This window comes from Suncus etruscus, chromosome 11 (assembly GCF_024139225.1).
Source record: "Suncus etruscus isolate mSunEtr1 chromosome 11, mSunEtr1.pri.cur, whole genome shotgun sequence".
NCBI lineage: Eukaryota > Metazoa > Chordata > Mammalia > Eulipotyphla > Soricidae > Suncus > Suncus etruscus.
Window position 1 is genome coordinate 84,497,606 of NC_064858.1, and position 27,203 is coordinate 84,524,808.

Below are 27,203 nucleotides of genomic sequence, written 5' to 3' on the forward strand. Positions count from 1 at the left end.
CAGAATGATCCAAGAATGTGTCCTGAAGGAGGTGACTTTTCAACTGGAGCCAGAAAGTCAGCTCTGCATGGGAATAGGAACATAGGTCAAGTTAACAGGGAAGACTTGGTTTGTGTGAGGAATAGAGAGAATGGCCTTGAGTGGTGTGTGAAGAGGACAGTCAGGGATCCTGTCTGGGTTTCTTCTTTGAGGTTTGGCAGAGCATATCAGCTGCTTTTGGAAATCCCAGCCTTTTTGAATTCTATTTCTTAATCTGTAGAATGGTGGTACCAATTAATTGCATATCTCAAGGCCTTTGGTTTGACTTATATCATAATGATATATTATAATTATAAATGATTACATGTTATATTAAAATACATATTTATATAATGATATTTTTTGTTGTTTTTTTATTATTTTTTTTATTTGAACACCTTGATTACATACATGATTGTGTTTGGGTTTCAGTCTTGTAAAGAACACCACCCATCACCAGTGCAACATTCCCATCACCAATGTCCCAAATCTCTCTCCTCCCTACCTGACCCCCGACTGTACTCTAAACAGATTTTTTGTTGTTTTGGGGTCACAACTAGTGATGCTCAGGGCTTACCACTGGGCTCTGTGCTTAGGCATCACCTTTGGAGGAGAACATCAAACCCCAGTCTGCCATGCTCAAAGCAAGCAACTTACCCTCTGTACTGTCTCTCCAGCCCCTATAATAACCTTATAGACTTTTTTATGCCAGGCATTATGCTAAGTATTTCATTACAAATAATCCTAAAGCAAAGGTTATTTTCCTATGAGTATCATTCTCCCTACTTTACAGATGTAGTTTGTCCAAGTCACACAAACTAAACAGGCCATGGGAGCCTGAGTGATAGTACAGTGGGCAGGGCATTTTCTTTGCACCTGGGTGGACCTGTGTTCAGTCTCTGGCATCCCATATGGTCCCCTAAGCAATGCCAGTCGTGATCTCTGAGTTTAGAACCAGGAGTAACTCCTGAGCACCACCAGGTGTGATTCCCCCCCCCCCCAAATTTACAGAGGTTACATGGTATCAGAAATAAGAACAGAACCCAGATACACTGATAAATTCTGTTCCACTCACAAACTTTGCTGCACTAATTCTAAGAGGCTGCCATTGCTGGTAGTTGAATTCTCAAAGCCAAGTTGCCTTTTGCACTTGAGACTGTCCCTGGGCTGGTATTTCAGTATGAGCCACTGATGGCTTCTCAGTGGTCCCTGGGTTCCAGAGCCAAAGCTAAGACTCCAGCCTGGAGTGATAATACAGTGGGTAAGGAAGGGCACTTGCCTTGCAAGCAGTCAGCTCCCCATCTAGTCCCCAGTGTCTGAGCCCAAAGCCTGGAGTAAGTCCTGAGTCCCACTGGATGTGGCCCCCAAGCAAACAAAAACTTTGCTGAGACTCTCCAAACAAACTGAGCGGGTCGGGTGGAAGGAAGACTTGAGCTCTGAGCTCTGGGTGAAGCCCTTTTCTTGCTGGAAAACCAGGCAAATCCTCTACTACCTTTCAGATCTCCCCTACTTCGCTGCTGACCTTTCCTCACCTGAAGTTTTCCCAAAACACAGCCGGCCAGCTAGCTACCCACCTGGGGCTGGGGACCCCACCAAGCCAGGGCTGGTTCTGGGTCACGCGCTGGGTCCGAAGCGCTGGAGGTCGTTGCGGGGGCCATGGGTGGCTTAGACAGGGTGACTGCCCGACTGAGGCTGGCGGTGGAGTAAGATGGGGTCGTGTTCGGTATGCTGCTCCCGTGGTCTCAAGGTAGGGACAAAGAACCCCCTGGAAGGCCGCGACTTCATCCTAGGAGCCGGGCAGAGCTGGAGTGAAGGCAGAGACTGGGAGAGGCGGTAGAAAGGATAAACTAAAAGTAGGGAAGTAAAGGTGGGGTGGCGCCCCGGCAGAGATGAACCAAGTGGGAAGGAACCAGAAACCCCGGGGAGCGATGGTACAGCCGTAGGGCGTTTGCCTAGCACGCGGCCGACACGGGATGAACCAGGGCTCTTTTCCCGGCATGCCATATGGTCCTGCCAGGAGCAATTTCTGAGCGCATGGCCAAGAGTAATCAATCCCTGAGCTCTGTGAGTGTGCCAACAAAACAAAAACAAAAGGAAAGCAGGGAGATGGGGGGCATTGGTGGTGGGAAGGAAGGTTGCCCTGGTAAAAGGGGGTGTTTTTTTTTCTTCTTTGTGTTTTGGGGGGGGGGGGTATTTTGGGTCACACCCGGTAGTGCTCAGGGGTTACTCCTAGCTCTGCATTCAGAAAACAACACTCCTGGCAGGCTCTGGGAACCGGACCATATGGGATGCCGGGATTTGAACCACCTCTGTCCTGGATAGTCTGCTGCTTGCAAGGCAAATGCCCTACTGCTCTGCTATCTCTCCAGGGAGGGGTGGGGGTGTTCTTTTTATGACTGAAACCCAGCTACAATCAACTATCTAATCATAGTGCTTAAATAAAGAGAAAAATAGAAAGGAAGAGGAGCCGGAGGGATAGCATGGAGGTAAGGCATTTGCCTTGCATGCAGAAGGATGGTGGTTCGAATCCCGGCATCCCATATGGTCCCCCGAGCCTGCCAGGAGCGATTTCTGAGCATGGAATCAGGAGTGACCCTTGAGCGCTGCCAGGTGTGACCCAAAAACAAAAAAGAAAGGAAGAAACCAAGGAAAGAAAGATACAGCTGAATCACAAAAGGAACGGAGGCTATCAGGAAGTGGTAAAGACATAGAGGAGAAGAGCATAAGCGAAGGGGGATTCTGTAGGGGTCTGGGAAGGGGTCTTCGAGGACAATCAATGAATAGAAATAAAAGGTGGGTTGGAGAAGGAACAAAGGAGATACAGAAGCTGCCTCTTTCCTCTATGTGTTCTTGTCATCTTCCTCCAGACCAACTATTTTAAGAGGCGACCCCGGCGCTTGAAGTACTACCACATTGCCTTTGTGAAAATCACTGAGAAAAATAGAAAGATGGCCAAGGAGAGGGGCCTAATAAGCCCCACTGATTTTGCCCAGCTACAAAAATACATGGAATGTGAGTCTTCTCTTCTGGCCCTCAATTTTGCAGACCTTACCCCAGAGACTCTTATCCCCCACAAGTCTGCCTGGCTTTATCCAGTTAACTCTTGAGGTGGCTGGGAAGGTAAAAGGAAGGGTATGGGAGACACTGTAGTTCTCATCTTTCTCCCCACCTTTCTGGGTCTTGGCTGCCTGCCCCAATCTCAGAGAGAAGAGTGCTTGCCACTTGGGAAGATCTCAAGTATGTTTCTCTCTGTTTCTTTGTGGAATTTCTGCCTTATCTCACTGACCCTTTTTATCTTTTCCCTGTTGGATGTCTGGATGGAACTTTGTCAGCTGGAAGGGAGAAAAATTGATTAATGTTCTCTCATTCTCTTCATACCCTAGACTCCACCCAAAAGGTTAGTGATGTCTTAAAGCTCTTTGAGGAAGACGGAAACTTGGCCAGTTATCTCCAAGGAGATGTGAGTATTAGTAGGGTGACCCACTCCTAGAGTCACCCATCCCTTGTATCATCTTCCCCAACTCTTCCCCCAAAGTGTGTCTCAATTCAACTCTTGCCCTCCCCCCTAAAACCCCATTGGACCATAAATACATGTTTATGTATTTACTTGTTTATGTTTGTTTGTGTGTTTGTTTATTTGTTTACCCATTTGTTTATGCATCTTCATTGGGGTTTGCTACTCCCAGTCTTCAGGAATTATTCTGGGTTCATGCCTTAATATATCGTCCTCTAGAATCACTAAAAGCCTGTCACTGCAACTATTACTTGATGAGAAAGCTAGAGAGTTTATTAAGTCAGGACTTGACCCAAAAAAACCACATAGTTGCCTTGGATGCTCCTGAGCTCAGCACTTCATGTCTCTGTCCTCATTGCTTCCAGTTCTTCAGTCCCCAGAGCCCTGGAATAATGTGTGCTCTCATCACAGGCCATTGGGTACAGCGGCTTCCAGCAATTCCTGAAAATCTATTTGGAAACGGATGAGGTTCCTCATCACCTAAGCCTTGCACTGTTTCAATCCTTCCAGACTTACCAATCCGTAGAAAACACTGTGGAGAAAGGTATGGTCAGAGAGGGTAGAGCTGGGCTGGGTCTCCGGAAGATGGTCCAATGGGGCTTTAGGGGAGAGGGCAAGAGTTGAATTGAGACACACTTTGGGGGAAGAGTTGGGGAAGATGAAGAATAGAGGGTAACTAATTTGGTTAGGAACTGAAGGGAAGACAATGAAAGGGAAGAACTGGAATAAAGAAAAAGAGTCAGAGTGAGTGATCCTATCTCAGATCTGCTAACTTTTTTGTTTGTTTTGGGGCCATACTTGATAGTGCTCAAAGGTTGCTCTGGAGATTATGTGTTGCTGGGATAGAACCAACCTTCCATGTTTTTGAGCCATCTCTCTGGCCTCTCCACTATCCTTTATTTTGGGGGGGGTTGTTTGTGTTTTTTGTTGTTGTTGTTTTGTTTTTTTTTTTGAGGGGAATGGGTTATACCAAGATATGCTTAGGGCTCACTCCTGGCTCTATGCTCAGGATCACTTCTGGCAATACTCAGGGATCCATATGCAAATCTAGGGATCAATCATGGGTAGACCAAAGGCAAAACAAGTGCCTTACTGTTGTACTATCTCTCTGGCCCTCTTTTATCCTTTTTATAACCAGATGTGGTCTGCCTCAATGATGTCTCCTGCTACTTCTCCCTGCTGGAAGGAGGTCGTCCAGAGGACAAATTAGAATGTGAGTTGCCTTCCAGACTAGAGAGAGAAGGAAAATAAAGGGAGATAGGATTTTTCCTAGACTTCCTTCCTTCATTTTTTGGGGAGATTTCTTTTTTTTTTTTTCCGGGCCACACCCGTTTGATGCTCAGGGGTTACTCCTGGCTAAGCGCTCAGAAATTGCCCCTGGCTTGGGGGGACCATATGGGATGCCGGGGGATCGAACCATGGTCGTGATCTTTCCTTGGCTAGCACTTGCAAGGCAGAGACACCTTACCTCTAGCGCCACCTCACCGGCCCTTTTGGGGAGATTTCTAAAGTCTGGCAGGACCAGACAGAGATGGAACCAGTGACTGGATCCTTTTCCTCTCTACTTCTGGTTGTTTATATCTAATGCCATCCACATTGTCATCTCTTTTTTCATGTCTTGTGGGTGCCCTGCAATGTTTTTGGGATGGGGAAGAAGTGTACTGTCTCCCCTGAGGTTTTCCAGATGTGCTTGTACCCTTTTCTCAAGTCCTTTCTCAAGTCCCCAAGTTCTGGACTCTTCATTCCAATGGTGTCTCCCTATCTCTTTGTTACCCTATAGTCTATTATGAATTTGGGGGATATCCCTTACAAACAGGCTCTGAGCCTTCTAAAATGCTCCACAGTTACCTTCAAGCTGTACGACACGGACAGAAATGGGATCCTGGACAGCTCAGTGAGTTGGGGTACCCATATGCTGGACAAGGGAGCATGTGTCCTTGTGTCTGTGCCCTCCTGTCCCAACTCTTCCAGGATCTTAGGAAGCAGAGGGAGAAGTTAAGTCTCTAGGACTGAACTTGGGAATAGATTCCAAGCTCTGGACCCCTGAAAGAGGAAATTGGAGACATGAATTGGGGGCTGCCTTGCAAATATATGAACACACATAGACAATCATTTACTTGGCAGAGGCACCTGAGAGTGAGAGGTGGGTCTGGGGGTGGAACCCAGGAACCCTGATTTCTGGAGAAGAGTTTGGATGTGGCTGTGAGGTAGGATATGGCGGTGGCTCTTACCTTCTCGACCCCCAGGAAGTGGAAAAGATCATCAAACAGATGATGCGAGTAGCTGAGTACATGGATTGGGATGTTTCTGAGCTGAGGCCGGTAAGGCAGTTCTTCCTTCATGGTCCTCCCTGGTTCCTTTTCCTTGGTGAGTTCCTCATTGCCCTTATCATGCAAGCTGGTCCCCTGTGGCTCAGATGGCTGGGCTGAGTGTCCTCACAGGCTCTTGAGGTGTGTCATATCCCATATTTTTGGTCTGCCTAGACCAAAAATCAGTGCTTTCACCCCCATTCTCTGTTCAGATTCTTCAGGAGATGATGAAACAAATCGACTACGATGGCAGTGGCTCTGTCTCCCTATCTGAATGGCTTCAGGCTGGAGCCACCACCGTGCCCTTGCTAGTACTGCTGGGTCTAGAGATGGTAAGTCAAAGAGACTTGTGAGGATGGGAAACTCATCTGCTCTGATTCTGACCCCCAAAATGCCGAGACGCCGCCTACCATCTACTATGTTCTTCTAGACCCTGAAAGACAATGGCCAACACATGTGGAGATCCAAAAGGTTCCCCCGACCAGTCTACTGTAACCTATGCGAGTCCAGCATTGGTCTTGGCAAACAGGGGCTGAGCTGTAATAGTAAGTGATAGGATCTGGGATTGTGAGAACCACGTTTAAAGTGGAAGCATGACTCTGAACTTTGAGAGACCTAGATTTGAATCCTAAATTCTGCCACTGAGAAGCTCTGTGACCCTGGGAAAGCCACATAATCCTTTTTCCCCCTACTCCTGGCAGTAAGTACTCCCATATTCATATTCAGGGATCACTTAGCTATCTTCTTGGAATGATGAGGTGCTGGGGATTAACCCCAGGGTTCCAACATACAAAACATGCAATCTCAGTCCATTGAGCTATCTTTCAATCCAAAACATAACTTTTTTGAGGTTTTATTTTTGCTTGCTTGCTTCATGTTGGAGCTAGACCTAGCAATACTCAGGAGTTATTCCTGAATCTATGCTTAGGGATGACTGTTGGCAGGGATCTGGGAACATGGGGTACTGGGAATTGGACCCAGTTTGATAATAGGTAAGGCAAGTGCCTTACTTTCTGTACTATCTCTCCATCCCCCAAACCATAACCCTTTAAAGTCTTAATTTCCTCAACTGAAAATGAAGTGGTTATGTGTAAGAATAAATAACCATGTAAGAAAGATGCTTTCCACAATGTAGACACGAACTCTCAATTCTTTTTTTTTTTTTTGGTTTTTGGTTTTTGGGTCACACCCAGCAGTTCTCAGGGGTTACTCCTGGCTCTATGCTCAGAAATCCTGGCAGGCTCAGGGGAACCACATGGGATACTGGGGATTTAAACCACCGACCCCCTGCATGCAAGGCAAACACCCTACCTCCATGCTATCTCTCCGGCCCCTCGAACTCTCAATTCTAATAAAAGTTAGCTATTGTTCTTGTTGTTCTTTCTTGGCCACCTTTTCATAGTTTCTGGCATGGAGGTAGGCAGAAATAATTATTATTGTAGGGAAAAGAATGAGGGGGAAAAAATCTGGGTCTTGGAGTTGAGCCCACACCAATTTTTTATTCTCTGCTATATACCCTCTCAACAAGTGGTTCTGTCTAATTTTAGTGCCAGGTGAGGAGGAATTAGGTGTCAGGGTTGCAACTAAGACTTTAACCTTCTTCCCTCTTGCCCAGTTTGCAAGTACATCGTTCATGACCAATGTGCCATGAAGGCCCGACCTTGTGAAGTCAGCACCTATGCCAAATCTAGGAAGGACATTGGTGTGAGTATCCCCATTTCCACCCTCTTACCTCCCACATATCCTCCAGGCCCTGGTCAGAACCTCTTAGACAAGAGATTACCTTGCTCCCCAAGGTGCAATCACATGTGTGGGTGCGAGGAGGCTGTGAGTCTGGAAGATGTGATCGCTGTCAGAAGAAGATCCGGATCTATCACAGTCTATCTGGGCTTCATTGCGTGTGGTGCCACCTCGAGGTCAGTTCAGAAACTGTACCCCTGACTATAATCTATAATCTATAATATAATAATATATAATATAATCCTTTTATGTTCCTGTGGTTGGGTTCCCAGGCCTCCCCTCCCTTTCTTTCTTTTTTTTTGGGGGGCCATGCCCGTTGACGCTCAGGGTTACTCCTAGCTAAGTGCTCAGAAATCTGGGTGTGACCCAAAAACAAAACAAAACAAAAAAATCGCTCCTGGCTTGGGGGGGGGGAACCATGTGGGGCGCCTGGGGATCGAACCTCAGTCCGTCCTAGGCTAGTGCTAGCAAGGCAGACGCCTTACCTCTAGTGCCACTGCTCCAGCCACTCCCCTCCCTTTCAATCCCATTGTCTCTGCTCACAAGAACTCTCTATCCAATACAGATATCACATTGAGAAGTGAAGGACTCCCTCCATGACCTTTCGGTGCCTGATTTGTCTTTCAGATTCACGATGACTGCCTGCCAGCCATGGGCCAAGAGTGTGACTGTGGGGTGCTCCGTGATCATATTCTGCCTCCATCTTCCATCTACCCCAGTGTCCTGGTGAGAGCCTCTGGCAGTGGCTGGGAAGGTGGGTGAGGGATTTCTGGACTGGAATACCCACTGCCATGCCAGCTGTTCAAATCCTGTGTGGGGAATCACACGCAATCCAGTTGTCCTTCCCTCTCCCCCTCGAACCCTCACTGCCTCCTCAGGCCTCCGGAATGGAGCGTAAAACCAGCAAAACAGATCAGAAGACCATGGAAGACACAAGTTTGAGCACTTTTGAGGCTCTTCGGGTATGAGATTCAGAGAACTTATGGTTTTGCTTTGTTTTTTATTTTGTGTGTGTGTGGTTTTTGAGTCACACCCGGCAGTGCTCAGGGGTTACTCCTGACTCCAGGCTCAGAAATTGCTCCTGGCAGGCATGGGGGACCATATGGGACTCGGGGATTCGAACCGATGACCTTCTGCATGAAAGGCAAACGCCTTACCTCCATAGTATCTCTCCGGCCCCCAGAGAACTTATGGTGGGGATTGGTTTCTCTTCCCTGGGAGGAAATGAAATGGGGAAACTGGAGTATGGTTCTGCCCTCCACAAGCTTCACCCTGTGCAGAAGGAGTGAGCCTCTACCTTCACTTTGTTGCTACCCTGAGCCCTGGTTTTCTTTCTTTTATACAGATTAACCCTGTTTCTAACACACACCCACTCCTGGTCTTTGTCAACCCCAAGAGTGGTGGGAAGCAGGGAGAGAGGTGAGAAAAGATTTACTGGGTTTTCCAAGATGGTGACAGGCTTGAATAGCCACATGTCATCCCCTGCCATGATCTTTCTTTCTTCCCTCAACCAGGGTGCTTTGGAAATTTCAGTATCTACTGAATCCTCGGCAGGTCTTCAACCTTTTGAAAGATGGTCCTGAGCCAGGGTGAGTGTAGGCCATAATTGTCTTCCAGCATTTGTGTTTGTCTGCTTGAAAGAGAGAAGGAAAACACCTATATTGTGAACTAAAAAGCTTGTGGAGTACAAACAACCAGAACTCAGAATCACTGGACTTCCCCCACTTAGTTCTCTGGCTCATCTTTGTTTGGTTTTGTTTTGGGGGGCTTTTGAGGACCATACCCAGAAATGCTTAGTGGTTATTCCTGACTCCACCTTCAGGAATTAACCCCTGGTGGTAGTGCTTGGTGGGGAGACGACCATATTGGGTGCCAGAGATCAAACCCAGGTCGTCTGCATACAGGCCAAGTGCTCTATACACTGTACTGTACTTGCCTTAAACTTAACCAACCAGATTTAGTCCCATCATCACCAGAATCACCCCTATGCTCCAAGCTGGGAAGAACACCATCAGGTGTGGCCCAAGAGAGGAGACAGAGACAGAGAGAGGGAGGGAGAGAAAAAGACAGAGATTGTGTCCCTGGCTCATCTTTATTCTCACCTCAAAGAAGGTGATGATACTCTCTCTCCCAGCCATTTAGCAGTCACTCACTGTTCCTGTTTTACTGTTTTCTTTCCCTTTACTAGAAATAGAAGCCTTTTGATAATGGGATGAAGGGTATAAGAGATGAGAATCTAGAAGGATCTGCCCATTGTCCAGGGGTACAATGGCCTCAAGACTACTATCCTTTCTCCTTTTGTTGAATGTTTTCATTTTTATTTTTGGGCCAAACGTGACAGTACAAAGAGCTTACTCCTGGCTCTGATCTCAGGAATCACTCCTGATGGTTTGAAGGACTATATGGGATGTTGGGGATCTAACCCAGGCCAGTCATGTCCAAGACAAGCAAGCATTCTACCCACTATACTACCTCTCTAGCCCCTCTGGTTTTGGTTCTTTAGTGTCATACCTTGCACAAAATGTTTACTCCTGGCTGCTCAAGGTTTATATTTGACTTTGCTCTCAGAGATCACTCTGAGATCTCTGGTATGGTAAGACCCCAGGATAAGTGGTACCTGGAATTGAACCCAAGTCAGTTGTGTTTGGCTGTTTGTTTTGTTTTTGTACCATACTAGAGGCTGCTCAGGGGTTACTCCTGGCTCTGCGCTTAGAACTCAACTCCTGGCAGGCTCTAGAGATTATATGGGATGTCGGGGATTGAACCTGGGTTGATCCCAGGTCAGCTGTGTGCAAGGCAAATGCCCTACTAGTTATGGCCCGGTACCCAGGTTTTATACAAGGCAAGAACCTTACTATCTCTCTGGCCCTGTCCTTTCTCATTTTTTCCTCTCATCTTTTACCTTAGGCTCAGATTCTTCAGGGATGTTCCTGACTACCGAATTTTGGTGTGTGGTGGAGATGGCACAGTAGGCTGGATTCTAGAAACCGTTGGTCAGTATGAGAGAGGTTTTAGGCAGGGTTTTGGGGGCAGTGTCTCTCTGGACTAACTCCCTCTATCTCTTCACCTGTGTCCCCAGACAAAGCTAACTTGCCTGCTTTACCTCCTGTTGCTGTGCTGCCCCTGGGCACTGGAAATGATCTGGCTCGTTGTCTAAGATGGGGAGGAGGTAAGTGGTTAGAAATTGTTTTCTGTGGGGATTGGGGGCATTGAGTAGGAAGAGGGAAGAAAAAGGATTGAAAAAACAAGAAAAAAGAGGGGCCGGAGAGATAGCATGGAGGTGGGGTGTTTGCCTTGCATGCAGAAGGATGGTGGCTCGAATCCCGGCATCCCATATGGTCCCCAGAGACAGCCAGGGGCGATTTCTGAGCACAGAGCCAGGAGTGACCCCTGTGCACTGCCAGGTGTGACCCCCCCAAAAAAAAATAAGAAAAAAGAAAAAGGATTGGGAAAGAAAAGAGGCACAGAAGGGGAGGGTGTACCAAAATGGATTGTCCAAAAGGAAGAATATTTTTTTCTTTTTTTTCTTCTGTTTTGTTTTGTTTTTGGTCTGCACCAAACAGCGCTCAGGGTTTATTCCTGGCTCTGTGCTCAGAAATCACTCCTGGCAGCTTGGGGGACCATATGGGATGCCGGGAATCAAACCAGGGCCCATCTCGAGTCAGCAGTGTGCAAAGCAAACACCCTACCACTGCTATCACTCTGGTCCCTTTTACATTTTTTCTTTTCTTTTTTTTTTTTTTTTTTTTTTTTTGGTGTTTGGGCCATACCTGGTGACGCTCTGGGTTTACTCCTGGCTATATGCTCAGAAATCACTCCTGGCCTGGGGGACCATATGGGACACCAGGGGATCGAACCATGGTCCGTCCTAGGCTAGTGCAGGCAAGGCAGGTGCCTTTCCGCTTGCAACACCACTAGACCCTGAAAGAATATTTCGAAAGAAGCAAGGATATTATCTGAACCTAGGAGGTTCAAGGATGATAGCACTTTTCCTTGGAAATCTAAAAATACCCTTGCTTTCCCAATATAAATGTAGAGGGATAGAGAGATGGAACAGAAGGTTATAGCACTTGCCTTAACTTAACCAACCAGATTTAGTCCCTTCACCACCAGAGTCACTCCTATGCACCACGCTGGGAAGAACACCATTAGGTGTGGCCCAAGAGAGAGAGAGAGACAGAGAGGGAGGGAAAGAAAGAGACAGAGTAGAAGAGAGATAGAGTGAGTGAGAGCAAGAGAGAGAGCATTTGCTTTGAAATGTCATCTTGACAGGTAGTTGTACTGGAAGTATTTTGGTGTTGATCCTGTTGGGTTTAGAGTCCAGCTCTAAGGTCTTGCAAGAGATGATGGAAGAGGAGTTGGTAGAGTAAAAGACATTTTTGATGGAAAAGTATAAAGTGAAAATAGCCACTAATGTGGCACAGTGTATCGTTCATTGACTGGGACTCGAGTACAAGGTGGGAAGGGGGACAGGAAGGACTGGGTTGAATAGCATCCAGATTCCGTGGGTTAAGAATGAATGCTGGGGGCCCGGAGAGATAGCACAGCGGTGTTTGCCTTGCAAGCAGCCGATCCAGGACCAAAGGTGGTTGGTTCGAATCCCGGTGTCCCATATGGTCCCCTGTGCCTGCCAGGAGCGATTTCTGAGCAGACAGCCAGGAGTAACCCCTGAGCACCGCCGGGTGTGACCCAAAAAAAAAACCAAAAAAAAAGAATGAATGCTGGGCCTGGAGAGATAGCACAGCGGCGTTTGCCTTGCAAGCAGCCAATCCAGGACCAAAGGTGGTTGGTTCGATTCCCGGTGTCCCATATGGTCCCCCGTGCCTGCCAGGAGCTATTTCTGAGCAGACAGCCAGGAGTAACCCCTGAGCACCGCCGGGTGTGGCCCAAAAAAAACAAAAACAAAAACAAAAACAAAAAAAAAGAATGAATGCTGGGGCCAGAGAGATAGCATGGAGGGTAGGGCGTTTGCCTTGCATGCAGAAGGATGGTGGTTCAAATCCCGTCATCCCATATGGTTCCCCAAGCCTGCCAGGAGCGATTTCTGAGTGTGGAGCCAGGAGTAACCCCTGAGCGCTACCCCCAAAAAAGAATGAATGCTATGTCAGGAGTCATAGTTATAGTACAGCAGATAGTGTGCCTTGCCTTGTACCAACCAGGGTTTGATCCCCATTTGGTCCCCCAACCACCATCAGGAATAATTCTTGAGTGCAGTGCCAGGAGTAATCCCTGCGCACCATTGAGTATGGTCCAAAAGCAAAATAAAATTTTATAAAAGGACTTTGTGTTGGGGCTAGAGCTATAGTACAGTGGATAATGTGCTTACCTCTATGCTGTTGACCCAGGTTCAATTCCAGGTATTACATACAGTCTTCCGAACCCTGCCAGAAGTAACACCTAAGTGCAAAGCTAAGAATAATAATAATAGGACACACAAAGTAATAAATAAGAATGCTGTATCACGGAGTCAGAGAGATAGGACAGCAGGTAGGATACTTGCCTTGCATGTGGCTGACCTGGTTCTATCCCCAGCATCCTATATAATTCCCTAAGTCTTGCCAAGAGGGATTTCCAAATGCAGATTCCATAGTGGGTGCAAGCAGCCGATCCAGGACCTAAGGTGGTTGGTTCGAATCCCGGTGTCCCATATGGTCCCCGGTGCCTGCCAGGAGCGATTTCTGAGCAGACAGCCAGGAGTAACCCCTGAGCATCGCCAGGTGTGGCCCAAAAACCAAAAAAAAAAAAAAAAAAAGTATACTGCATTGCTTATCAGGTAGTATTTTACATTATTTGGTTTGTTTTGGGGCCACACCTGACTGCTGAGGGCACCATATGGGATAGCCCAGGTTGAACCTGGACCTGCTACTTGCAAGGCAAAGTACACACAAGCTATTTCTACACACAAGCTATTTCTCCACCCTTGGTTTTTTTTTGTTGTTTGTTTGTTTGGTTTTTGGTTCACACCCGGCAGTGCTTAGGGGTTACTCCTGGCTCTGCTCTCAGAAATTGCTCCTGGCAGGGTCAGGGGACCATATGGGATGCCAGGATTCAAACCACTGTCCTTCTGCATGCAAGGCAAATGACTTATATCCATGCTATCTCTCCGACCCCGTCCAACCCTTGTTTATATTTTTTGGAAATTAGTTATTTCTGATAATTGCATCTTGAACTTTTCAGTTCACTACATTTCTCTCTGCTCCTTGTTACTTAATCACTCTCTTCATCTTTTTTGTCACCGAGGCACTTAAATGTAAAATTCCTAAACTATGGGGAACTCTTGAAATTATGAAAGATGTAACAAGGGGGCCAGAGAGATAGTCCAGCAGGTAAGGTGTACATGCATGCCTTGCATACACCCAACCTAGGTTTGATCCCTGGAACTCCATTGGGTCACTAAAGATCTGCTAGGGGTAAGCCCTGAGCACAGAGCCAGGATTAAATGTGGCTAAAAATTTTTAAAGATGTAACTTAAAAAAAGCATTAGGGGGGCTAAAGGGGTGGCACAAGTGGTAGGGTGTTTGCCTTGCATGCGCTAGCCTAGGATAGACCGGTTCGATACCCCTGTGTCCCATATAGTCCCCTGCAAGGTTTCTTCGCTGTTAACCTTGCTGGGTATTTGTGAATCCAAGAACAGTCCCCAGAATGAGAAATTACTTCCCATCCCCTTGTCCCCTTTCGGGGGAAGACCTTGGTAATATTTATCTGCAGCAAATAATAATCCACACAGACAAGAACGATAGGATTTAAAAGATCGGGCAAGGAGAGCCAGAGAATCCTCCTGCAGCAAGCAGCTTTCTCACAGAAGGACCCCTCACTCCTCTCCCTCAAGCTATTTATTGCCAACTCCACAGCGCCCCACCTGGAAGGGTTAGGTGGGGCAAAAGTCACAGAACAATCCTAAGGAAACACTTTTATATACAATTCCAAGAATCCTCTTATGGAAACTTTTTCATATGCTACAGTCCCCCAAGCCAGGAGCCATTTCTGAGCGCATAGCCAGGAGCAGCCTCTGAACATCACTGGGTGTGGTCCAAAAAGAAAAAAAGCATAGGGCGAGAGAGATAGCACAAAAAATTTTCTATGAATCTATTCCCTAATGTTTTGAAGTCTGTATCCCTAAACTTACATTTTTCTAGAAACATACTAACATATTAATATGTACTTATGTATTTATTTATTTATTTATTTATTTTGGTTTGGGGGGTCACATTCAATAGCACTCAGGGTCCATTCCCACCTCTGTGCTTAGAGATTATTCCTGCTAATGCTTAGGAGACCATGTAGTGCCAGGGATGAAACTGGATGAAAATGCAAGGCAAGTGCCTTAACCCCTGTTCTAACTCTCCAACTAATATATATTTAAACAATGAGCTACTATTCTCTCCAATTAATTAAGTTGGTGGGTTTTTTTTTTTTTGGGGGGGGGTATCATTCCCTAAGCTTCTCAGGGCTTACTCCTGGCTCTCCACTCTGGAATCACTCCAGGCAGTAAATGGAGAGGCCATATGAGGTACCATATGGAGTGCCAGGGATCATACCAAGGTCACCTGCTACCCTATCTCTATGCCAAAATAAAGTCAGTAATTTTTTTTTTTTTGGTTGATCTCAAGGTGTATTCATGACTCTGTATTCAGGGATCACTACTGGTAGGCTCGGGGACCATATGTGGTATTAGGGATCGAGCCTGGATTGGCTGCATGCAATCAAGCATACTGTGCTAACTTTCTGGTACCATCAGGTTTTTTTGGGTTTTTTTTGTTTGTTTGTTTGTTTTGTTTTTGTTTTGTTTTTGTGGATAACACTAAGCAGCGCTCAGGGGTTACTCCTAGCTCTATGCTCAGAAATCCCTCCTGGTAGGCTTGAGGGGCCATATGGGATGCCGGGACCTTCTGTATGCAAAACAAACACCCTACCTCCATGCTGTCTCTCTGGTCCCACCCCATCAGTTTTTAACCACTTCCCTTTCATTGTTGTTTTTGTTGTTGCAAGGGTTTGTTTTTTTTGTTTGTTTTTTTTTTTTTTGGTGTTTTTTTTGGGAGGCAAAGGTGATCACTGAGCATTCAGTGATGCTCAGGGCTTACTCCTGGCTATGTGCTCAGAAATCAATCCTGGCTTGGGGGACCGTATGGGGCACCAGGGGATCCAACAGCGGTCTGTTCTGGGCTAGTTTGGGCATGGCAGACACCTTACTGCTTGTGCCACTGCTCCAGCCCCTGCTGTTATAATTTTTTTTTTTTTTTTTTGGTTTTTGGGTCACACCCAGCAGTGCTCAGGGGTTACTGCTGGCTGTCTGCTCAGAAATAGCTCCTGGCAGGCACGGGGGACCATATGGGACACCGGGATTCGAACCAACCACCTTTGGTCCTGGATCGGCTGCTTGCAAGGCAAACGCCACTGTGCTATCTCTCCGGGCCCTGCTGTTATAATTTTTATAGTGATGACCAGAGTCCACACACATACTTTGCTGTAGTGCTCATACACTTTTTAGTTTGATGCTCTCCAGAACTTGCACATCTGGTACTGACACACACACACTTGACTATGGTGATCACTGTGGGTCACAGTCCTTTAGCTGTGGTACATACAGGTTCTCTCCGGGGCTTCACTTCCTGGCTGTGGTGCTGACACATCTTTCAGTGGTGGCCACTGGGGCCATACCCCTTTGTTGTGGTGTTCACACAAAACTGGATGTGGTGGGAACATAAATTTATTACAGTGCCAGGGATCACCAAAGGAATAACTATGAGGTTCAGAGAGCAGTGAGAAGTCTGGATTACAGCACATGATGTCAACTCCTTGGTATCCCAAATGGTCTCCCGTGCACTGCCAGGTGTGGTCCCAAAATAAAACAAAACAACAACAACAACAAATTAGGGCATTAGGGCAGAAACAAAAATACAGTGGATAGGACACTTACCTTGCATATAGCATACAGCCAACTCTGGTTCACTCCCTTGTATCCCATATGGTCCCCATATACTCCCAGGAGCAATCCCTGAACAACACTGGATGTGGCCCTGAAACAAAAAAATTTAACATTTTTTTAATTTTTTGGGCCACCTGTAGCTATATCCTATCTACTGTTCTACCTCTTTAGCCCCTTTTCATAATTATTTATTTTGAGTTTTGGGTCACACCGCCATTGCTCAAGGCCAACTCCGACTCTGAGCTCAGATATCACTCCTTGTGAGCTTGAAGAATCGTCTGAGGTGCCAGGAAGTTAATACAGTTTTTCAACAGGCAAGGCAAGTGACTACTCACTATAACATCTCTCTAGCCCCTTTATTTTATTTTTTTTTTATTTTTGGTCTTGGGGTCACACCCAGCAGCACTTCAGGGGTTACTCCTGGCTCTAGGCTCAGAACTCACCCCTGGCAGACCCAGGGGACCATATGGGATGCCGGGATTCGAACCACCGACCTTCTGCATTCAAGGCAAGCGCCTTACCTCCATGCTATCTCTTCGTCCCCGCCCCTTTATTATTATTTTTTTTGTTTTTTGGGGCCACACCCATTTGATGCTCAGGGGTTACTCCTGGCTAAGCGCTCAGAAATTGCCCCTGGCTTGGAGGGACCATATGGGACGCCAGGGGATCTATCCTTCCTTGGCTAGCGCTTGCAAGGCAGAGACACCTTACCTCTAGCGCCACCTTTATTTATTTATTTATTTATTTATTTTTTGGTTTTTGGACCATACCCAGCGGTGCTCAGGAGTTACTCCTGGCTGTCTGCTCAGAAATAGCTCCTGGCAGGCACGGGGGACCATATGGGATGCCAGGATTCGCACCAGCCACCTTTGGTCCTGGATCGGCTGCTTGCAAGGCAAACACCGCTGTGCTATCTCTCCGGGCCCGCCCCTTTATTTTTTAATCTACTTTTAGACCATACCTGGTGGTATTCCAGGGCCCGTCCTCTTAGTGCTCTGGGGATCATATGCAGTACCAGGGATATAATCAGGGTCAGCCATGTGCAAGGAAAGTGCCTTACCCATTCAAGCCACTTCTCTTTTTCTTTTCTTTTCTTTTCTTTTTTTTTTTTTGGTTTTTGGGCCACACCGGTAACGCTCAGGGGTTACTCCTGGCTATGTGCTCAGAAGTTGCTCCTGGCTTGGGGGACCATATGGGACACCGGGGGATCAAACCGCGGTCCGTCCAAGGCTAGCACAGACAAGGCAGGCACCTTACCTTTAGCGCCACCGCCCGGCCCCCACTTCTCTTTTTCTATGTATTTTTGGTTTTGTTTTGGGCCATACCTGGTGGTGCTTAGGGCTCACTCCTATTCTTGATTAGGGAACCAACTATATATGCAGTGAGGGAATCGATTAGTTTATAGATTTTCAGGTTAGTTTATAGATTTCTTTTTTTTTTTTTTTTTTTTTTTTTTTTGGTTTTTGGGCCACACCCGCTTGACGCTCAGGGGTTACTCCTGGCTATGTGCTCAGAAATCGCCCCTGGCTTGGGGGGACCATATGGGACGCCGGGGGATCGAACCGCGGTCCTTCCTTGGCTAGCGCTTGCAAGGCAGACACCTTACCTCCAGCGCCACCTACCCGGCCCCCAGTTTATAGATTTCATTCTAAATTCACTAGTAGCGTTTGGTTTGTTTGTGTTTTGTTTTTGGGCTATATTCGGCACTACTTGAGGGTTACTCTTGGCTTTGTTCTTAGAAATCACTTCCATCAGGGACCAGAGCAGTGGCGCAATGGTAGGGCGTTTGCCTTGCACGAAGCTGACCTAGGATGGATCGCGGTTTGATCCCTGGGGTCCCATATGGTTCCCCAAGCCAGGAATGATTTCTGAGTGCATAGCCAAGAGTAACCCCTGAGTATCACAGTGTGTGGCCCAAACCCCCCCCCCCCCAAATTACTTCCAGCAGACTCGGGAAACCATATGAGATACCTGAGATATTCAGGTTGGGGGCCTGAGCGGTGGCACAAGCAGTAGGGCATCTGCCTTGTATGCGCTAACCTAGGATGGACTGTGGTTCCATCCCCCAGCATCCCAAGCCAGGAGTGATTTCTGAGCGCATAGCACACCCTGAGCGTCAATGGGTGTGGCCCAAAAACCAAAAAAAAAAAAAAAAGGACCCAAGTTGGCCACGTGCAAGGCCCTATATTCACTATATTCACCTGTTGTACAGTAGTTCAAGTAGTTCATAGCATGGATTTCGAGGGGAAAGTTTCATGGATTGAACCCAGGGCCTCAAACATGTAAGGTATATGTTTTAACATTGAGCTAATCCCTGGCCCCAAGTTTGCTATTTCAGCTAGTACCTTCAGCCTACACTTTGTATATTTATTTCTGCATGCATATGATCATTTCTTTTTTTGTTTTGTTTTGTTTTGTTTTTTGTTTTGGGGTCACACCTGGCACCGCTCAGGGGTTACTCCTGGCTCTACACTCAGAAATTGCTCCTGGCAGGCTCAGGCGACCATATGGGACGCCGGGATTCGAACCACCGACCTTCTGCATGGGAGTCAAATGCCTTACCTCCATGCTATCTCTCCGGCCCCGCATATGATCATTTCTGTAGGAGAAATTCTGAGCTACCTCGAGTGATATATTTTTATATAAGATGATAATGTTTTGATTAAAAATTGTCAGATTGAGACTGGAGAAATAGTATAATGGTGGGGCCCTTGTTTATATTCAGCCTATTTACTCCTGGTTCTGCACTCAGGGATCACTCCTGGTGAACTCTAGGGACTATCTGGGATGCCTAGAATTGAATCTGGGCTGACTATGCAAAGAAATGTCTTATCTACTGTACTGTTGCTCTGGCCTCTGCTTGTACATTTACTTATTTGTTTAATTTGTTTTTTTGTTTTTTGTTTTTGGCACTCAGAAGCGCTCCAGCCCTGGTTGTGATGTTTTAAGGTCACAAAGGCCTCACATTCATGTTGCCAGGGGTCACACCTCCTGGTAGTAGTGCTCACCTGAGTCATACCCCATTTATGGTACTTACTTATACCTGACTATGGTACAGCCAAAAATCACTTGTGGTGTCAGGGATTACATAGAGTAAAGCTGCCAGGCTCAAACAGCAGAAATGTACAACTGCAAGCTAGACAAGCAATTTAATTGCTGCCCTTTCTCTTTGGCCCTGTCAGCATTTTCTGTTTTGTTTGTTTTTGTTTTTTGGGCCACACCTGGCAACACTTAGGGGTTACTCCTGGCTCTGCGCTCAGAAATCGCTCCTGGCAGGTCCAGGAGACCATATGGGATGCTAAGGATCAAACCTAGGTCTGTCCCGGATAGGCATCTTGCAAGGCAAATGCCCTACCACTGTGCTACCACTCCAGCCCGTTTGTTTTGCTTGTAAAGGCCACTCTCCTACAGTATTCAGGGCTTACTCCTGGGTCTGTGCTCTGGAGTGACCTGACCCTGGCCTTGCAGAGGGGACCATATCAAGCAGGATCATCCACATGGAAGGGAAGCAGTTTACCAGTGTGTTATCTCTCTAATCCCTTGTCTTTCCCCCTTTTTACTGTTGTGGTGATGATTGGGGTGTTGCACACATGGCTGAGGTACCCACACACTCAGTCATAGTGCTCTGGAGGAACATACACTTTAGTTGCATGAACACACTCTCACTGGGTCACAATCTTTAGCTGTGGACTCGTGTGTTTCCACTAGGGGTCACACTGTGGCCCCATACTGCTTTCACAATTTTTAGTTGGGCTCAGTTGTGATAGAGGGGATTCTCACAGTCTAGTTTTTTACCACTCCTTTCTTTCCCTTTTTTTTTTTTTTTTTTTTTTAGTTTGGTTTTGGATTACACCAATAGTGCGTACTTTCTCTCTGGTGCTGGCAGGCACTTTTGGCACAGAACCATTCTCCAGCTTTTGTCTTTTTTGGTTTTGTTTGGAGTCACACCTAGCTAGGTTTAAGGCTTACTCCTGGCTTTCCACTCAGGAATCACTCCTGGTGGTGCTCAGGGGACCATATAGGATAGCAGGATTGAGCCCTGGTCAGCCGCGTGCTAGGCAGACACTCTACACAGTATACTATCTAACTGGCCCCTGGGCTGACAATATGGTTCTGCCTGGTAATGTTGTGCTACTTGGGCCCAGCAGACTTGTGGGCCAGGGATGTAGTTCAGGACCTTGCATATGTTTGGCATATACTTTATCACCTGAGCTCTCTCTCCATCACTAACACAAAGTAGTTTGTAGTTGTTATTACATCTTTGTATTCTTTTTTGTTGTTTGGTTTAGAAATGCTCCTCAGAAGTTGCTCAGTGTTCCTCTTGTTGGTGTTTAGGACACCATTTGGTACTTCAGTTTGAACCCAGTTTTTTTTTAATTAATTAATTTGGGAGGGGGGTTGGTGTTTTGGGCCATACCCGGTGATGCTCAGGTATTACTCCTAGCTATGTGTTCAGAAATCGCTCCTGGCTTGAGGGACCATATGGGACTCTGGGGGATTGAACTCCAATCCATCCTAGGTCAGTGCATGCAAGACAGATGCCCTATCACTTGCACCACTGCTCCAGCCCCTAATTTATTTTTTTAACTTGATTGATTGATTTTGGGCCACACCCAGCAGCACTCAGGGGTCACTCCTGGCTCTGCACTCAGAAATCGTCCCTGGTAGGCTGGAGAACCATATAGGATGCTGAAAATCAAACCGGATTTCTCCCAGGTGGGCTGTATGCAAAGCAAACACCCTATCTGTCTCTCCAGCCCCCTGAACCCAGTTTGAACCCAACTCTGCATACAAAGCCTACACTCTAGCCCTTTGGGCCATCTCCCCAGACCTTTGACTCATCTTGAATTTATTTTGGCATAAGGAATGTCTGTTCATCCAACAATAATTTTTAACCATCTTATCATTTCTTTTTTTTCTTTTCGGCCACACCCGCTTGATGCTCAGGGGTTACTCCTGGCTAAGCACTCAGAAATTGCCCCTGGCTTGGGGGGACCATATGGGATGCTGGGGGATCGAACCGGGGTCTTTCCTTGGCTAAGCGCTTGCAAGGCAGACACCTTACCTCTAGCGCCACCTCACCGGCCCCACCATCTATCATTTCATTCTTTTATTTATTTGTTTATTTATATTATTGGTTTGGGGACCACAACTGATGGTGCTTAGAAATTACTCCTGGCTCTGTGGGCTAAGGAGGACCATATGTGGTGCCAGGGATTGAACCCAGATTTCTTCATATGCAAGGCAAGTGCTCTACCCACTGTACTATTTCTCCAGCCCTATCTCTCCAGCCCCATCTTTTCACCCCTTTAAAGTGACATCATATGGAGGTAGGAAATACTTCATGGGTTAGAATGACAGTTTTGCATGCAGTATCCCAGTTCAATCTCCCCACCACCATTACCACACGGTCTCCCAAGCACTGCCAGAAACACAGAGCTAAGAGTAGAGCCTGAGCACCACTAGTTATGGCCCCAAAACAAACTGAATTATAAAACAAATTTCCATATATGGGGGCTGGGAAGGTGGCGCTAGAGGTAAGGTGTCTGCCTTACAAGCGCTAGCCAAGGAACGGACCGCGGTTCGATCCCCCGGCGTCCCATATGGTCCCCCCAAGCCAGGGGCGATTTCTGAGCACATAGCCAGGAGTAACCCCTGAGCGTCAAACGGGTGTGGCCCAAAAACCAAAAAAAAAAAAAAAATTTCCATATATGGTTGGGTCTAATTTCTAGGCATTCTGTTTTTGAGTGTGGGGTGGGAAGAGATCTGTTGGTCCACAGTGTGCTGAAGGCTTATTCCTACCTTTGTGTCAGAGGTCATTTTTGGAAAGACTTGGAGGTCATATGGGATGGCTCAAACTGGGGTTTGCCTACATGCAAGAAAAGTGCCTTAACTTTCGTGCTGTCTGTGGCCATATATCTGGTCATTTTGTCCTTTACTATTGAACTTTTTTTTGGGGGGGGGCACACCCGGCGGTGCTCAGGGGTTACTCCTGGCTGTCTGCTCAGAAATAGCTCCTGGCAGGCACGGGGGACCATATGGGATACCGGGATTAGAACCAACCACCTTTGGTCCTGGATCGGCTGCTTGCAAGGCAAACACCGCTGTGCTATCTCTCCGGGCCCGAACTTTTGTTTTTGTTTTTGTTTTGGGCCATACCCAGCAGTGCTCAGGGTTATTCCTTGCAGGCTCTGGGGACCATATGGAATGCTGGGGATTGAACTGGGATCCATCCCGGGTCGACTGTGTGCAAGGCAAACACCCTACTGCTGTGCTATCACTCTGGCCCCTACTGTTGAACTTTTTTGTTGTTGTTGTGTTTTTTGGTTTTGGTGTTTGGGCCACATCTGGTGACATTCGGGGGTTACTCCTGGCTATGCACTCAGAAATCGTTCCTGGCTTGGGAGACCATATGGGACACCAGGGATTGAACCCAGGTCTGTCCTAGGTCAGCCGCATGCATGGCAAATGCCCTACTGCTGTGCTATTGCTCCAGCCCCAAACTTTTGATTCTATTGTCAGTATTACAGTTTAGAAACTTTATCTTCCTTGACAACATGGAGCAAAGCTTCAGTAAGGAGTTTATTTAAGCTTAGCCCACCGAGGCTAGAGAGATAGTACAGGCTTTAAGGCACTTTCTTTTCATATGGCCAGCCCCAGTTGGCTCTACCATGCCAAACATAGTTCCTCATACACTGCCAGTGTTTATTCCAGAGCCAAGAATAGCCTCTGACACTACCAGCTGTGGTCCCAATCTTCCCTCTGCCTCTTCCTACTCCAAAAATGTTTGAACCGTAGACCAGAAAAATGACTCAATGGATTGAGTGCATGCTCTGATACAGGGGTCCTAGGTTCAATCTCTGGTTCCACATGGTTTCCCAGGCACTGCCAGAGGTTAACCTTGAACAGAGCTAGGCATAGCTACTGAACATTGCTGCATATGACCCAAAAACTAGAATAAGAAAGAGGCTGGAGAGATAGAGCAATGCATAAGATTCTTGTCTTGCATATGGCTGACTAGGATCTACTTCTGGCACCCCTTATGGTCCCCCAACTCCACCAAAAGTCATCTCTGAACTCAGAACCAGGAATAAGCCCTGAGTACTAATAGGTGTGATCAAAAAGAAAAATAATGGGAAAAAAATAGGATCCAGATGGAGAGATAGCATGGAGGTAAGGCATTTGCCTTGCGTGCTGGACGGTGGTTCGAATACCGGCATCCCATATGGTCCCCCGAGCCTGCCAGGAGCAATTTCTGAGTGTGGAGCCAGGAGTAACCCCTGAGCGCTGCCGGGTGTGACCCAAAACAAAACAAAACAAAAAAAAAGATTCATAACCAGTACACTTGGCCTGGAGGGGGAGGGGGGGCTTGCAGAGAAACTCTAGAAGTTTGTGGGAAAGGTGTTAGGAAAAACGATTCTTTAGGACTGATGGTTGTTTTCTATTCTCTTTGGTTCTCTCCCTAGGATATGAGGGAGAGGATTTGTCAAAGATTCTCAAGGATATAGAGATGAGTAAGGTGGTACATATGGATCGATGGTCTGTGGAGGTGATACCCCAGCACACCGAAGAAAAGAGCGACCCAGTTCCCTTTCATATAATCAATAACTACTTCTCCATTGGTGTGGTCAGTGTGGTGGGATGTGGGGGAAGTGGGGGGAATTGGGATTGTGCAGACAGAAGTCAGATGAGAGCAGAAGAGAAAGGTAGAGGTTGATGGGGCTGAGATGCATGGAAATAAGGGGTGGAGCTAGGTGGGTACAGAAGCTGCAAGAAAAGACTTTGGGGGCCAGAGTGATGGCACAGCAGTAGGGCATTTGCCTTTCATGTGGCCAACCCTGGTTTGATTCCTGGCCTCCCATATGGTCCCCTGAGCCTGCCAGGAGTGATTTCTGAGCACAGAGTCAGGAGTAACCCCTGAATGCCACCGTCGGGTGTGACACAAAAACCAAAAAAAAAAGACAAGACAAGACTATATTGCTACTAAGACTGGGGTGTTATGGGTTTATGGGTTTCTATACTAGGACAGAAATCAGGCCTCTCATCTAATATGTCCTGAACCCCTCAGGATGCCTCTATCGCTCACCGATTTCATGCCATGAGAGAGAAATATCCAGAGAAGTTCAACAGCAGGTGAGGAGCAGGAGCTGTGGGGTAGGGTTGGTATATACAATAGCAAAGGTCCTGGCAGTGTCCAGGTTTGACTCAGAGGATTCAAAAGACACTGACATTTGTGGGAATTCTTCACCGAATTCACCCTATTCACCTTGTAACTGGATTCAGGAAATAGATGGCCATTTCACTGCCAAATGGCCCAGCGTGGCCAGCATTAACCTGTCCCCTCTCTCCTGGATCTTGTGTTGTTGCTGATACAGAATGAAGAACAAGCTATGGTACTTCGAATTTGCTACATCTGAATCTATCTTCTCAACATGCAAAGGGCTAGAGAATGCTTTAACAATTGAGGTAGGGGTTACAAAACATAAGCTTTATTCTTTTAATTTCTTTTTTTTTTAAGCCAGTCAAATTGAGCAGTGGGGGGTTTATATGTCAACTTTTGTGATATTAACGTTAATAAGTTCTGATAAACCACTGCCATCGGACCACCCTTCTTTTAATTTCTTACCTTTTCGGGTTTTGGACCATACCTGGTGGCACTCAGCTGTTACTTCTGGCTCTGCCCTCAGAAATTACACCTGGCCCTGGCATGGGGCCTGAGTGATAGCACAGCAGTAGGGCATTTGTGTTGCACAGCGGTAGGGCATTTGCCTTGCACGTGGTAGGGCATTTGCCAATGTAGGTTTGATCCCCAACATCCCATATGGTCTCCCATGCCTGCCAGGAGCGATTTCTGAGCACAGAGCCAGGAGTAACCTGCCAGGTGTGGCCAAAACAAACCAAAAAAGAATTTACTCCTGGCAGGCTCGGAGAGTATGCTGGGGATTGAACCGGGGTTGGCTCCATGTAAGGCAAATGCTATACCCACTATACTATCACACTGACCCAAACTTTCCCTCTTTTTGTTTTTTTGTTTGTTTGTTTGTTTTTCGGGTTTTTGGCCACACCCAGTGACGCTCAGGGGTTACTCTTGACTCTGTGCTCAGAAATCGCTCCTGGTTGGGGGACAATATGGGATGCTGGGGGATCAAACCGCGGTCTGTCCTAGGCTAGTGTGCGCAAGACAGACGCCTTAACGTTTTGCGCCACCACTCCGGCCTCAAACTTTCCCTTTTTTATTTATTTATTTATTTATTTTTATTTTATTTTATTTTATTTTATTTTTGGTTTTTGGGTCACACCCGGCCTTGCTCAGGGGTTACTCCTGGCTGTCTGCTCAGAAATAGCTCCTGGCAGGCACGGGGAACCATATGGGACACCAGGATTCGAACCAACCACCTTTGGTCCTGGATCAGCTGCTTGTAAGGCAAATGCCGCTATGCTATCTCTCCGGAGCCCCCCCCCCTTTTTTTTAAAACTTTACCCCCTTTTTTGGGGGAGGGTTTGGATCACACCCGGCAGTGTTCAGGGGTCACTCCTGGCACCACAATCAGAAATCGCTCCTGGCAGGCTCGGGGGACCATATGGGATGCCGGGATTCGAACCACTGTCCTTCTGCATGCAAGGCAAAAACGCCTTACCTCCATGCTATCTCTCCGGCCCCAAACTTTCCCTTTTTTAAAAAAGCTCTTTCCTTATGAGGTGTTGGGCTACTCCCAGCAGTGCTTGAGAGCCAGGCAGGACCAGGGCTTGAATTGGGGCTGCCATTTACAGTACATGCACTTTGCTCTATGTGCTGTATCCCCAGTTCCTTTTCAGTTTTTGTATATCTTCATTTCTTCCTTCATAGCCTTCAGTCAGGAGTTATTCATGTTCTTGAACCTTTGAGATCCCCCATCTCCAATTCTGATTTCCCAAATTCTCAAGTTCCAAAAATTCCTATTCTTCCATCCCTTGCAAAACTCTGAGCACACCTTCCTAGTTTGCTTGTGGTGGGAAGATGCTTCACCATCATTATACCATGAGATGAGTGCTTTGTGCCCTTCTTGCTCAGATCTGTGGTAAGCCTCTGGACCTGAGCCACCTCTCTCTAGAAGGCATCGCTGTACTGAATATCCCTAGTACACACGGTGGTTCCAACCTCTGGGGCGATACCAAGAAACCTCAAGGAGACACCCATGGGATCAACCAGGCCTTAGGTCCTACAGCCAAAGTTATCACTGACCCTGATATCCTGAAAACATGTGTCCCAGGTGAGAAGAGCTGTCTTTGATGTGAATGGGTGGGTGAAGGGAAGGTGTTGTGTGACGCTCCCCTGTCAAACTCTCTACTTCTCACCCCCAGACCTAAGTGACAAGCGACTGGAAGTAGTCGGTCTGGAAGGTGCAATTGATATCGGCCAGATCTATACCAAGCTCAAGAGTGCTGGACATCGCCTGGCCAAGTGCTCTGAGATCACATTCCAGTAAGGGAAATTCTGACCAGGGGTTCTCGGCAGAAAGAGGGTCAAGGGAGCTGGAGGAAATGGGCTTTGAGCCTGGAATTATGAAGCTCGTAACTGAGTTTTGGGGTTTGACTGGTAAAGAAATCATCACCAATCTGTCTCGGCTTCTTACAGCACCAGGAAAACCCTTCCCATGCAGATTGATGGAGAGCCCTGGATGCAGACGCCTTGTACGGTAAGTCCTGCCTGTGCCAG

General features: G+C 47.0%; 1 protein-coding gene across 2 annotated transcripts in view; it reads left to right on the forward strand.

The window, feature by feature from the left end:
• Positions 1 to 27,203, forward strand: part of DGKA (diacylglycerol kinase alpha) — a 37,255-nt gene that overhangs the window by 8,660 nt on the left and 1,392 nt on the right. For both annotated transcript variants that reach the window (XM_049783993.1, XM_049783994.1), the window contains exons 2-23: positions 2,886 to 3,030; positions 3,402 to 3,478; positions 3,944 to 4,076; positions 4,671 to 4,745; positions 5,377 to 5,426; positions 5,779 to 5,853; positions 6,054 to 6,173; positions 6,272 to 6,386; positions 7,457 to 7,545; positions 7,638 to 7,757; positions 8,209 to 8,307; positions 8,460 to 8,543; positions 8,927 to 9,000; positions 9,096 to 9,170; positions 10,489 to 10,574; positions 10,661 to 10,750; positions 23,974 to 24,134; positions 24,576 to 24,640; positions 24,883 to 24,973; positions 26,559 to 26,757; positions 26,849 to 26,969; positions 27,123 to 27,183. In XM_049783993.1, the coding sequence (XP_049639950.1) occupies positions 2,967 to 3,030; positions 3,402 to 3,478; positions 3,944 to 4,076; positions 4,671 to 4,745; positions 5,377 to 5,426; positions 5,779 to 5,853; positions 6,054 to 6,173; positions 6,272 to 6,386; positions 7,457 to 7,545; positions 7,638 to 7,757; positions 8,209 to 8,307; positions 8,460 to 8,543; positions 8,927 to 9,000; positions 9,096 to 9,170; positions 10,489 to 10,574; positions 10,661 to 10,750; positions 23,974 to 24,134; positions 24,576 to 24,640; positions 24,883 to 24,973; positions 26,559 to 26,757; positions 26,849 to 26,969; positions 27,123 to 27,183 (2,124 nt within the window). In that variant the 5' untranslated portion in view covers positions 2,886 to 2,966. The remainder of the gene's footprint in view (positions 1 to 2,885; positions 3,031 to 3,401; positions 3,479 to 3,943; positions 4,077 to 4,670; positions 4,746 to 5,376; positions 5,427 to 5,778; positions 5,854 to 6,053; positions 6,174 to 6,271; positions 6,387 to 7,456; positions 7,546 to 7,637; positions 7,758 to 8,208; positions 8,308 to 8,459; positions 8,544 to 8,926; positions 9,001 to 9,095; positions 9,171 to 10,488; positions 10,575 to 10,660; positions 10,751 to 23,973; positions 24,135 to 24,575; positions 24,641 to 24,882; positions 24,974 to 26,558; positions 26,758 to 26,848; positions 26,970 to 27,122; positions 27,184 to 27,203) is intronic.